This window comes from Adiantum capillus-veneris, chromosome 14 (assembly GCF_014529385.1).
Source record: "Adiantum capillus-veneris isolate H3 chromosome 14, ASM1452938v2, whole genome shotgun sequence".
Taxonomy (NCBI): domain Eukaryota; kingdom Viridiplantae; phylum Streptophyta; class Polypodiopsida; order Polypodiales; family Pteridaceae; genus Adiantum; species Adiantum capillus-veneris.
The window spans coordinates 130,874,831-130,885,867 of NC_140944.1; the positions used below are offsets into that span (position 1 = coordinate 130,874,831).

Here is an 11,037-nt window from a genome sequence, read left to right on the forward strand (position 1 = left end):
CAAGCTCTCGCAATGCATCTTATGCATCAGATTGTTATGCTTTGGCTGTGTCTAGTTTACATGACGTTGAGGAGCCTCTGTCTTTTGATGAAGCACAGAATTCAGAAAATTGGACGGCTGCCATGCAATCAAAATATGATGCACTTATAGAAAATGACACATGGACTTTATGTGATTTGCCTCCTGGCAAAAAGGCCATTGGTACGAAGTGGGTTTACAAGTTGAAACGCAAGCCGGATGGTGAGATTGATCGCCATAAGGATCGACTTGTTGCAAAGGGTTATGTACAGCAAAAAGGTATAGATTATGAAGAGACTTTTGCTCCCACTTGTCGTATGACTACTGTGCGTTTTCTATGTGCATTGACATCTCATTTTGGTTGGGATGTACATCAATCAGACATTGTTACTGCTTTCTTGAATGGTGACATATTTGAGGAAGTTTATGTAACGCAGCCTCGCGGTTTTGTCATAAAAGGACAAGAGTACAAAGTGTGCAAATGTAAGAAGGCTTTGTATGGGTTGAAGCAATCTCCTCGTGCTTGGTATGAGAAAGTTGACACTCATTTGGTTAAACGAGGTTTTCATAATAGTCCAAGAGAAAGCACATTGTATGTAAAGCGTGAGGGTGATGTACTTCTCATTGTGGTTCTTTATGTTGATGATTTGCTGATCACTGGACCAAATGAGAGACATATTGCTAAATTTAAGGCTGATTTGAATGCTACTTTCAAGATAAAAGATTTGGGGCTGTTGCATCATTACTTGGGTATACAGTTTAAGCAGTGTGATGGTGGTATTGCCTTGTGTTAAAAAAGTTACATAGAGACATTGCTATGTAAGTTTGGACTTGAGGATTGCAAACCTATTGCCACTCCCATGGAAACAGGTTTGAAGTTGAGTCTACATGATGCTGGTGATCCTGCTGATGTCACTTTTTACCAAACTGTTGTTGGCTGCCTCATTTATGTATGCAACACGAGGCCAGATATTCAATTTGCAGTCTCACAGGTCAGCAGATTCATGCATAGCCCAGGGTCTAAGAATTGGCAGGTTGTCAAGAGGATTTTTCGCTACCTTAGTGGCACTTTACACCTTGGCTTGTTTTATCCCAAGGGGGGATCATTGCCGCCAGACTTGCATGCTTTTTCGGACTCAGATTGGGCTGGTTGTTTTGACACACGAGTGTCCACAAGTGATTTTTGTTTCATGCTTGGCAGTTCATGTATATCATGGTTGAGCAAGAAGCAACCTACTGTGGCCACTTCGAGTTGTGAGGCTGAGTACAGGGCAGTCTTCACAGCTACGGTTGAGTGTATATGGCTCAGACGCCATTTGGTTGATTTGGGTGTTGGACAGGACACTACCAACACTATCTACACTGACAGTCAGAGCGCATTGACAGTTGCGAGGAACCCAGTTTTCATGCTCTCACAAAGCACATTGAGGTGCATTACCACTATGTCAAGGAGAGGCTCTCAGCGGGAGAGATCAGCTTGGCTTATGTGCCAACACAAGACAACCTTGCAGATCTTTTCACAAAGGCATTGTCTCATGAGAAGTTTGAAGCTTTCCGCAAAGCTTCCTTTGTGGACTGATCATGTTCTTAGGGCATGGCACTTCCCTTTACTCATGTGCCAGCTCTCGTTCACCAGATCACTCCAAGGGGGTTTTGTTACTAGATACATGTGGTAGTGATGTGTGTGAAGACACTAGGACCGCCGGGGCATTTTTTTCCCTCTTTAGGAGATTTTTTCCCCCGTGCATTGTATATACGCCCATCACTCTAGGGCTATCTATCTTTCCATTGCACACTAAGTTATACACTCTCTATTGTGTGCCTTGAGCTTCCTTCGTCTTCTCCAAGCTGTGTGCGTTTCTCTGCAACCCTAATTCCAACAGAGCTGATCCATACTCTTAGGAGATAGTTCGAGAGACTCCAGGGCAGCTCCGACCGCATGCGGGAGCGTAGAGAGGCTTTCCTTCGACTCTGGCACCCTGGGCTTTTCTTCAACATGGTCCAAGGTGTGCTCAAATGGCACTACCATCCACCAATGTGGCTCTTCCCTCCTCCCATCTGCTGATTTAGCCTCATTGTACATATGTTGTTTTTTCATTGGGAGAGTCTCCCATTAGAGGTGGTTGTAGCCCTATGGGCAGTTTCATTAACTAATAGAAAGATCTTTTTCTCAGAAATAAGTTTTTGTTTCGCTTGTAACAGTTTAGAAAATTAATGAAAATCTCCTTCTAAAGGGGGTGGGACAGACTAGTCCATCTTCTAGTCCCTAGTGCTGTATCGATTTTCTGCATTGTTTTCTCAACTTTGTGTCATGCGAAGTCCTATGAAAAATAGTAAATAAGATTTAAAGTTGTAAGAACATGCTTCCCTAGTGCTGTATTGATTTTCTGCATTGTTTTCTCAACTTTGTGTCATGCGAAGTCCTATGAAAAATAGTAAATAAGATTTAAAGTTGTAAGAACACGCTTCCGTCTCTTGACAAGGAGAGAGAGAGAGAGAGAGAGAGAGAGAGAGAGAGAGAGATTGATTTTACAACAAAGCATGTTGTGACATGTGTACCATCTTCCTCTCATCTAGGTTAAACAACAAAAGACAATCAATCATTAGGGGTTTTCACAGAGTTTGCAATCAGAAAAAACAATATCCAGCAACACATAAAAAATTCATGCTTTATTTGCTGAATTTGGTTAGACCAGAGGCATTTGAAATCCGGACCACAACTCTTCATCTTCTCTGAATTTGCCATGAAAAATCAGTTCCAAGGCAACAAGGTAAAAGGTCAAATCTAAACTCAAAATTTGTTGAGTGACAAAGAACGAATGTGGCATACCAAAGGGCTTTCTCCAAGTCAGTAAAACTCCTCGGCACCAACCATGCCATACAGGTTCGACATTAAAACAGGAAATGTTGTGTCGTCCGGAACCAGTTCCAATGCACACTTCATTGCTGTTTGTCCCAACATCACATCACCATGATGCCTGCACGAATTTAACATGCCTAGATAAGACGCCCGGTTAGGCAAGAATGGCATTTCAGCCAGTAATTGCCATGATTCAGCTATTCGGCCTAGACGCCCAACAGCATCGATCAAACAGTTCAAATGATCCAAAGTCGCTACTCTGTCAATGCACGCTACCATTATAATCACAGACAAGCTTTCATCCACCAAACCAGAGTGGATACATGCTGCCATGACGCTCATAAACGTTTTGCTGTCTGGTTCCACTCTATCCTCTACCATCTTTGTGAGAAGGTGTAGTGCATGCTCTCCCTCTCCATGTTGTGCGAACCCTGTGATCATGGAATTCCATGATACTAAGTTCCGGAAGGCCATCTCATTAAACATGGTGTATGCCTCCATCATCACACCGCATTTATTATACATATTAAGCATGGAATTCCAAACACAATCATCCAGAGTCAGTTCAATGTTCAAGATCTGAACGTGAATCTGTCGTCCCTTGAGCAAGTCTGCCTGCTCAGCACATGCAGCAAGGACACTAGCAAAAGACGCACTATTGGGTAGCACGCCCTCTAGCTGCATCTGTTCGTAGATGCATAAGGCATCCTCACCATAGGCAGTCTGGGAACACCCTGAGATAAGGGCGTTCCAGGAAACCTCGTCTTTCTCAGCTAACTGGCTGAGCAAAACCTGTGCATCCCTCACACAACCGCATTTTGCATATAGACTAATAAGGGCATTACCGGCATTTCCAACACATGTGAAGTCCTCCATGATGAGCCATGTGTGGAGTTGTTTACATGCTATTGGATCGGGTAAGTTTGTGTGAGCAGAGATGACACTGACCAGAGTAACCTCATTGGGTGATAAACCCTCTTGATGCATCCTGTATAGAAAGTAGCATGCTCCTTCAGCATGACCATGCTGGGCACATGCTGTGATCATTGCAGTCCAGGAAATTATGTTCTTTTCAGGTAATTTTTCAAAAACATCTTGGGCATTCCCAAGTTTCCCACAACTACCGTACATGGTAACTAAGCTATTCCCTACAGTAACATCTAAATCATGGCCTTCACATGTGATGCAGGTGTGCACTTGCTGGCCTTGGAAAAACATGGCCTCCGTAGAACATGCCTGAAGGATACTAATGAATGTTACTTTATTTGACAGGAAACTCTCCTGCTGCATTTGTTCGAACACTGTAAAAGCATCTTGCGTGCGCCCATTTTGCGCATATGCTGCAAGCAAAGCATTCCACATTACAACATCCCTATCATTTGAGATGCCAAATAGCAGCTTTGCTAGCTCAAGATCTCCACACCTACCATACATGCTTATGAGCGCAGTTGCGACATGTATGTCCGAGTCTACCCTACTCGCAAGAACTTTTACATGAATAGCCTTGCCCACAGTTCGCTTCTCTGCATTCGTGCATACTGAAAGTAGACTAACAAAAGTACTGATGTTTGGCATTAAACCCTGCCATTGCATTCTGTCAAACACATAAATAGCTTCTTCTCCATGTCCATGCTCCACATAAGTCTCAATCATAGCATTGTAGGAAATCTTATCGAATTCTTGGCTTTCATTAAACAACTGCTGTGCTTGATCTACAGCACCACACTTACTGTACAAACTTACAAGAGCAGTCCTCAAAACGATGTCTGATATAAAGGGACTTTCCCGTATACAAGCATGCAGCCTTTGGCCTGAATCCAGGCTATTTGATGTAGTGCTACATGCGGAAAGAGCACTGGAGAATAATACCTTGTCTGGTAAAATGGCTTCCTGCTGCATACGCTCGAAAAGTTTGAGAGCTTCTTCCGTGGATCCATGAAGTATACATGCACTGATGAAAAAATCCCAGGAAAATAAATCCCGCTCTGGGTGCAGCGTGAAGAGATGGCGGGCCTCTCTGAGAGCTCCACACTTGCAATACATGTGAAGTACAAGGTTTTGGATAAAAGGATGGAGCTCGAGAGCATCTCGGACAATGTTATGGTGAAGGCGCATGCCATAAGCAAGAGCAGATGGGCTTGCACATGACTGCAGCAATGTAGAATAAGAAGGAACTCCATCTTGATTTTCTTGACAGGCAAGGCCATGAAAAGAAGCAATTGGCAGCCAATTCAGACTTTGAATTGATCGATTACCTGCTGGGTTTGGCAGAGACCTTGCCAACGGCGGAGTGCTCAACCAGTGTCTCGGAAAAGAAACGGCAGAAAGAGAATACTTACGCACGGAAGTTGAAGGTAAGGCGCCATGTAAGGAGGGCGAGACTTTGGGATCAAGCAGAACAGTGGAGTTTCCGACACGGGAGTAAGCTCTTTGGCGCATACAAGAGCCTCCAGCTGCACCAAGAGAGTGGAGCTTCTCTAAACGCATCCATTACTGCATTTGCATGCCGCTAGCAGACGCCACTCTCAACGAAGGCTGTGTCTTCTTCGCGCTCTCTCTCTCTCTCTCCCCTCTCCATTGCTCATTCGAATTAAAAATTAGCGTGTGAGGGGTTTGCGTTTTTTTTTTTTTGCCTGCCCAACTAAAGTGATGCCTTCTCTTTTTGCAGACTAAAATAGAACTCGATTGCTTCACTATGTATATGGTAAGAAGTAAACAAGTGATAAAATCACAAGGCCCGCCTATACATGAAACAAGTGAAGAATATGAACATAAAAATGAAAACTACAAGGATGGAAATCATATTGATTCATAGTGGGGAGAGAGAGGAGTGATTAGAATCAGTTACGAATTATAAGATTTACATCCACCAAAATTTGCTCAATCAGATGCACTAACAGGGAGAATCTAAGAACAAAATCAACGACAATTCCTTTCAAAATAACAAAAACCTCTCAATCTTGAAGATATAATTTGGCCGGCAACACTAGCTGTTAAAACTTAAATCTAAGTTTGCAGATTTTTTTAGCAAATTGAATTTTAATACGAGAAATTTTAAGAGGAAAGTTGCTATCCATGAGGACAAATAGAGTAAAATGATAAGGCTACATGTTATTATAAATTGGGTAGAAAGATAGTCACTTATTAAAGCGTATCTTGAGACAACACGTTTTTTAAGAACTCTTTATGATCATTAAGACAAGGAAATGTGTTGCACCGCAATTGGTCTGCTCTGTAGGTTATAAATGCCTTCCAAAGTTCTCAGATCCCATGGAGGCGGCCCTGTTGCATGGATGACGGGCAGTGCAGAACCCGACGAGGCTAAGGTTCTAACCACCATGGCTAGGAGAGAGTTGTAGGTGCTCTTGGTAGCACACATTAAAGGCGGGTGTGTCTCTGCAGATGTTCTCTATGTCACGTTGTTGTGGTGCCACCTATACCTGTGCTTGCGTTCTCTAAACGTACACGCCCACAAGGGTTGGCATGGTGGACGTCATGCAACAGTACGGGTTGTTCTACACGAGGCTTGAAAGTAAGAGGGGCCATTCTGTCGCCGAAGGCGATGACATTTTACTAGTAGCAATAGAATGCCTAAAAAATGGGTTTTCAAAGATAGAAGTGTTTTCCACTAGAATATATCATGGAAACTCCATGAATTTACATTTGAGCTTTAGCATTTTATTGAAACTCCATTAATTTCATTTCAATCACAATTTGGGTGTCATTACCTAAGCATATGTGCAAAATTTTGAGCAGCAAATGCCCTATGTATGAAGAAACTTTACAGGACCGTCTTTTCAAGACCGAAAGGTCGTCTGTATAAATCTGAGTAGAAAACGCAGGATGTAGGAGAGGTATGAGAGGAGTGCAGAATGACCTCTCTCTCTCTCTCTCTCTCTCTCTCTCTCTCTCTCTCTCTCTCTCTCTCTCTCTCTCTCTCTCTCTCTCTCTCTCTCTCCCTCCCTCCCTCCTCAGGTTTCGCGCACTCCTTGATCCGAGGCTATTTGAGCCACAAGCATTACGGAAAGGGGACTTGGAGAGGGGAGGCTCCATCGCCTTTGCTCACTCCTCTGCAACGCAATTGGGCACATGTGATTCAGGGAGACCTTGAAAGCAGGGTTCCACGGAGGAGGAAAGTGCCCTTCATTCAAGTCTTTGGGGATCCAAAAGGTGAAGGATGTCACAAGGAAGGAGCTAAGGTAGTTGCCCAAGGCAAAGCCTGAGAGAGACATTGCAGTTGCAAGGCTGCGCATGCCCTGTGGTGCATACATATAGTTGAATTCCATGTGCCCGCATGTGTAAAGTACAGTGGTCAAGCCCTCTAACATATACTGAGGTGCAAGCCAAAATATGGTCATGGGCACTGCCATCCCATCATCTGCCTTTGCAGCATGCACAATGCGTAGTCTTCGTGCCTCTACAATGGCTGTTATGGAGAACATTGCTATGGCCACCACAAGGCCTGCTCCCATTATTCCTTTTGATAAAATCTCTCTGTTGTGCCTTTTAGTACACGGCTCTACCAGCATTGTATATACAAGGGCACCCACGACTACCATAGACAAACTGAATAAGCCCATTGATGCAGGTGGGAACATCATGTTTCCCCACACATGTTTGTCCATTGTATCCCCTTGGAGGACAAACAGAGTGCCTTTCTGTACCACCACTGATGCTACTAAGATGCCACACACCCAAAACGGGAGTAGGTGAACAATACTCGTCACTGCCTTAACCTGCTCCACTGTACATTCACGATGTTTCTTTGAGGGTACGGCTTTGTCTAGACATCTGCAAAGCCCATAATCAAGCCGTGTCATCCCATGATTCAGTTGATGTACATGTTTCACACAATGATTTATTTAAAGGCTTGAAAGAAGATCATATTGTGGGCTCTCTTGTCGACATGGAAGCCATTGAAGAGATAGTCAAAACAGGATTCATTATGATACCTTGTTGTAGCACACAGCTGCTGCTTTGCATGCAAACAGATATGTAATTCACCTGATACTGGTAGTTCTTTGACAAAAATTGATTGCCGATGATTTTGCAGAGACGACTTTACTCCATTATGATTGCGCATGGCAGCACAGAGTGGAAGGGAAGGGTCTACTCCCCAAAAGAAAAACCGAACTTATCAGCTCAGAGAATAAAACCCAATAATGGACATGAATCCATAATAGGGCATTTGCTCTTCATCACAGCTTATCCGAAATTCCAAATTGTACCAATATCTAAATCTTTCTCAGTCTATACACTTTTCATCTTTAGTCATCCAAGGATGTTCAAGAAATGCAGTAGACATCATCACAAACCCCCCTTCTGTCTAAGTAAACAGCATACCAGAAACATTTAATTTTTTAATTGCCTTAACAAGCATAACAAAAATCGTCTATGCACACAAGCGAGGAACATGGCACACAACTATCAGACTATATCCAACCACAAACCCTATCCGACATCAACAAAAAAATGCGACAACGGAGGCATATTGCTGCTCATTCTTAACATATATGAAAGTTCCAGCACGAAAACATCAATCTGACAAAGACATGCAAGCAAGATGATTATGGGATCACCACAGCCAAAGTTATATACTCTTCACTCTCGTTGTGATACATGCACCACCCAATCCCACCTAAGTCGGGGCCACATACAAACCCAACGACTATCGGAGACCTCTGAGCACAACTGCACACATGATATTAAACATCAGAGTGCTAATTAGCCGGATGCGAGCATAAATAAACTGCATATGTTAATCCGATAAGATAAATGGGGTAACACAACAGAAAAAAACTTGAAGTGGGTCGCACCCCAAAGGAAGGAACAAAATTGCAGTGTCTGAAACCCTAGCAAAATGCTTCATGGCTCTTAGCTTCACCGAACACCGGTGCAGATGACGAGAATAGACATGGGAATGCTGATGACAGAGCAGGGCATAGAAGAGCGCCCAAAAATGAGAACTTGCTACTCTTAACTCAGCTAGCAGCAAAACAGTATGCTACACGAAACTGCTAGCTACATCAGAGCAGAAAAAAAGCTTGAAATGTAGACCCGAAGCGATGATTCAGGGCTGCGCTACGGGAAATCCCTGAAAATCACATGAAAAGGGCTTGACCACTGTACTTTACACATGCGGGCACATGGAATTCAACTATATGTATGCACCACAGGGCATGCGCAACCTTGCAACTGCAATGTCTCTCTCAGGATTTGCCTTGGGCAACTACCTCAGCTCCTTCCTTGTGACATCCTTCACCCTTTTGGATCCCCAAAGACTTGAATGAAGGGCACCTGGACTACTTCTATTGGCTGCTTGCAGCCCTGCTGTTGCTTGATTTTATGCTCTTTGTGGTCGCCTCCAAGTGGGTGCTTTCCTCCTCTGTGGAACCCTGCTTTCAAGGTCTCCCTGAATCACATGTGCCCAATTGCATTGCAGAGGAGTGAGCAAAGGCGATGGAGCCTCTCCAAGTCCCCTTTCCGTAATGCTTGTGGCTGCAACCCAGACCAGCCGCCGTGGGCAACTCGCACAGGGAATACACCACTGCGCTCGGCAAGATATTATGTTCATGTGCACCAGTTCCTGCGCATACACATAGCCGCCTCGGATGCACACACCCCTCCTTACCAAGGCCCCGCAGATGATCACGATGAAGGCCCCCCACTTCGGTTTACTTCCGTGTTGCACTAGCATGCAACCAACCTGCAGCTCCTAACCCGATCAGCTCCATTGACTAACAAACAACTCGGAACCTCTCTATCAGTCTGTGCTCAGAGAAGGCGTCCCTTGCTTCCTTGTTCTAGCAACGGCCATGTTCCACTGTGTTCTAGTATCAGCGTCCTCCTTACCCCCTCTTGTTCTCATCGCCATTGAGTCCGCCCGGTAGGCTGCACACACACACACACACACACACACACACACACACACACACACACAGAAAGAGAGAGAGAGAGAGGGGGGGGGGGGGGGGGGGGCATAGACATTATCCCCTGCCCCATTGCACGCGTGCAACCCACTCGAAAATGTCTTCTTGCACCATCTCTCCCCCACGCCGCCTCCCCATCCTTACATGCGTTCAATTGTGTGTGTGTGTGTGTGTGTGTGTGTGTGTGTGTGTGTGTGTGTGTGTGTGTGTGTGTGTGTGTGTGTGTGTGTGTGAGAGAGAGAGAGAGAGAGAGAGAGAGAGAGGGAGAGACAATATGCAACCAGTCAGCAGGTCTCCCCCTTCGTTCCCTAGCTGAACTGACCGATTATAGTGTCTTCTCATCCTTAATGCGCATAAATACTTTTGGCTGACATCGGATACAAACAAATACACAGAGAGCTACCGCCCATGGACCTATTGCTCACCAGCTCCATGGCTACATGTCCCCTTTCCCTCCCATCATTGCACAACTGTGCCTTCACTCCTGATTGCACCTTTCATTGGAAACTGAAATTGTCTATTGTATTTTGCATTAGAGGCAGCTCAAAATCTTTAACATTTCAAAACTCAAGACATGTCATCATTAGAGTTACACACTGTTCATTGAAATGAGTACCCACTATCTTAATTCAACCAATCAACATTTTTGGCTTAGCAAAAAATTCTTAAAAATACAACTCAATTATTTTTTCTATTTTAGTCAGCAAAAGACATTGCATTGCTATAGCCTTTGCCCCTTGGGCAGGCCAAAAAGTGATAATGGTGTGGATTTTACCGCATGGCATAGCTTTTGATGAAAGTTCCATATCATCTTTCCTCGAAGATTTCGCCAAAAGCTGTATGACCTCACATCACAAATGAGATTTTGCATTAAAAGATGTATGGATGTAAAAATTTCCACATTATAATAAAAATGGAGCAAGATGCATTTTGTGCATTTGCGATGCTTCTGTCAAAAAAAAAAAAAAACATACGTATGTATGGTGTGGAGCTGGCACCGTTCTCCACATTTATAAAGATACCGTAAGGAATGTGTCCTTCCCCCACCACTTGTATCCCCTCGAGTGTTGAAGGGGGACTTATGCTTCTCCTCCGGTGTTGGAGGGATTTTTTATTGCAAAAATATCATAATTGTACAAGGAAGAGCTCATTACCAATGTTTTATAAAGACATGTATCATTCCACATTGCCATGTCTTGGTGTATTGTCTGTGTGTCCCTTTGTTGGGCA

At 44.0% G+C, this 11,037-nt stretch overlaps 2 protein-coding genes across 2 annotated transcripts; both read right to left on the reverse strand.

Moving 5' to 3' along the window:
• Positions 1 to 2,661: 2,661 nt before the first annotated feature.
• On the reverse strand, positions 2,662 to 5,494 carry LOC147443123 (pentatricopeptide repeat-containing protein At5g39350-like). Its single transcript, XM_086529053.1, has one exon. The coding sequence runs from the start codon at positions 5,363 to 5,365 to the stop codon at positions 2,867 to 2,869; it is 2,499 nt and encodes an 832-aa protein (XP_086385179.1). The 5' UTR covers positions 5,366 to 5,494; the 3' UTR covers positions 2,662 to 2,866.
• Positions 5,495 to 6,849: 1,355 nt separating this feature from the next.
• LOC147443124 (protein NRT1/ PTR FAMILY 8.2-like) lies at positions 6,850 to 7,961 on the reverse strand. The gene is made up of 2 exons (XM_086529479.1): positions 7,831 to 7,961; positions 6,850 to 7,669 (listed from the first exon to the last, which is right to left on the reverse strand). The coding sequence occupies exons 1-2, from the start codon at positions 7,959 to 7,961 to the stop codon at positions 6,850 to 6,852; spliced, it is 951 nt and encodes a 316-aa protein (XP_086385605.1).
• Between the last annotated feature and the right edge of the window lie 3,076 nt (positions 7,962 to 11,037).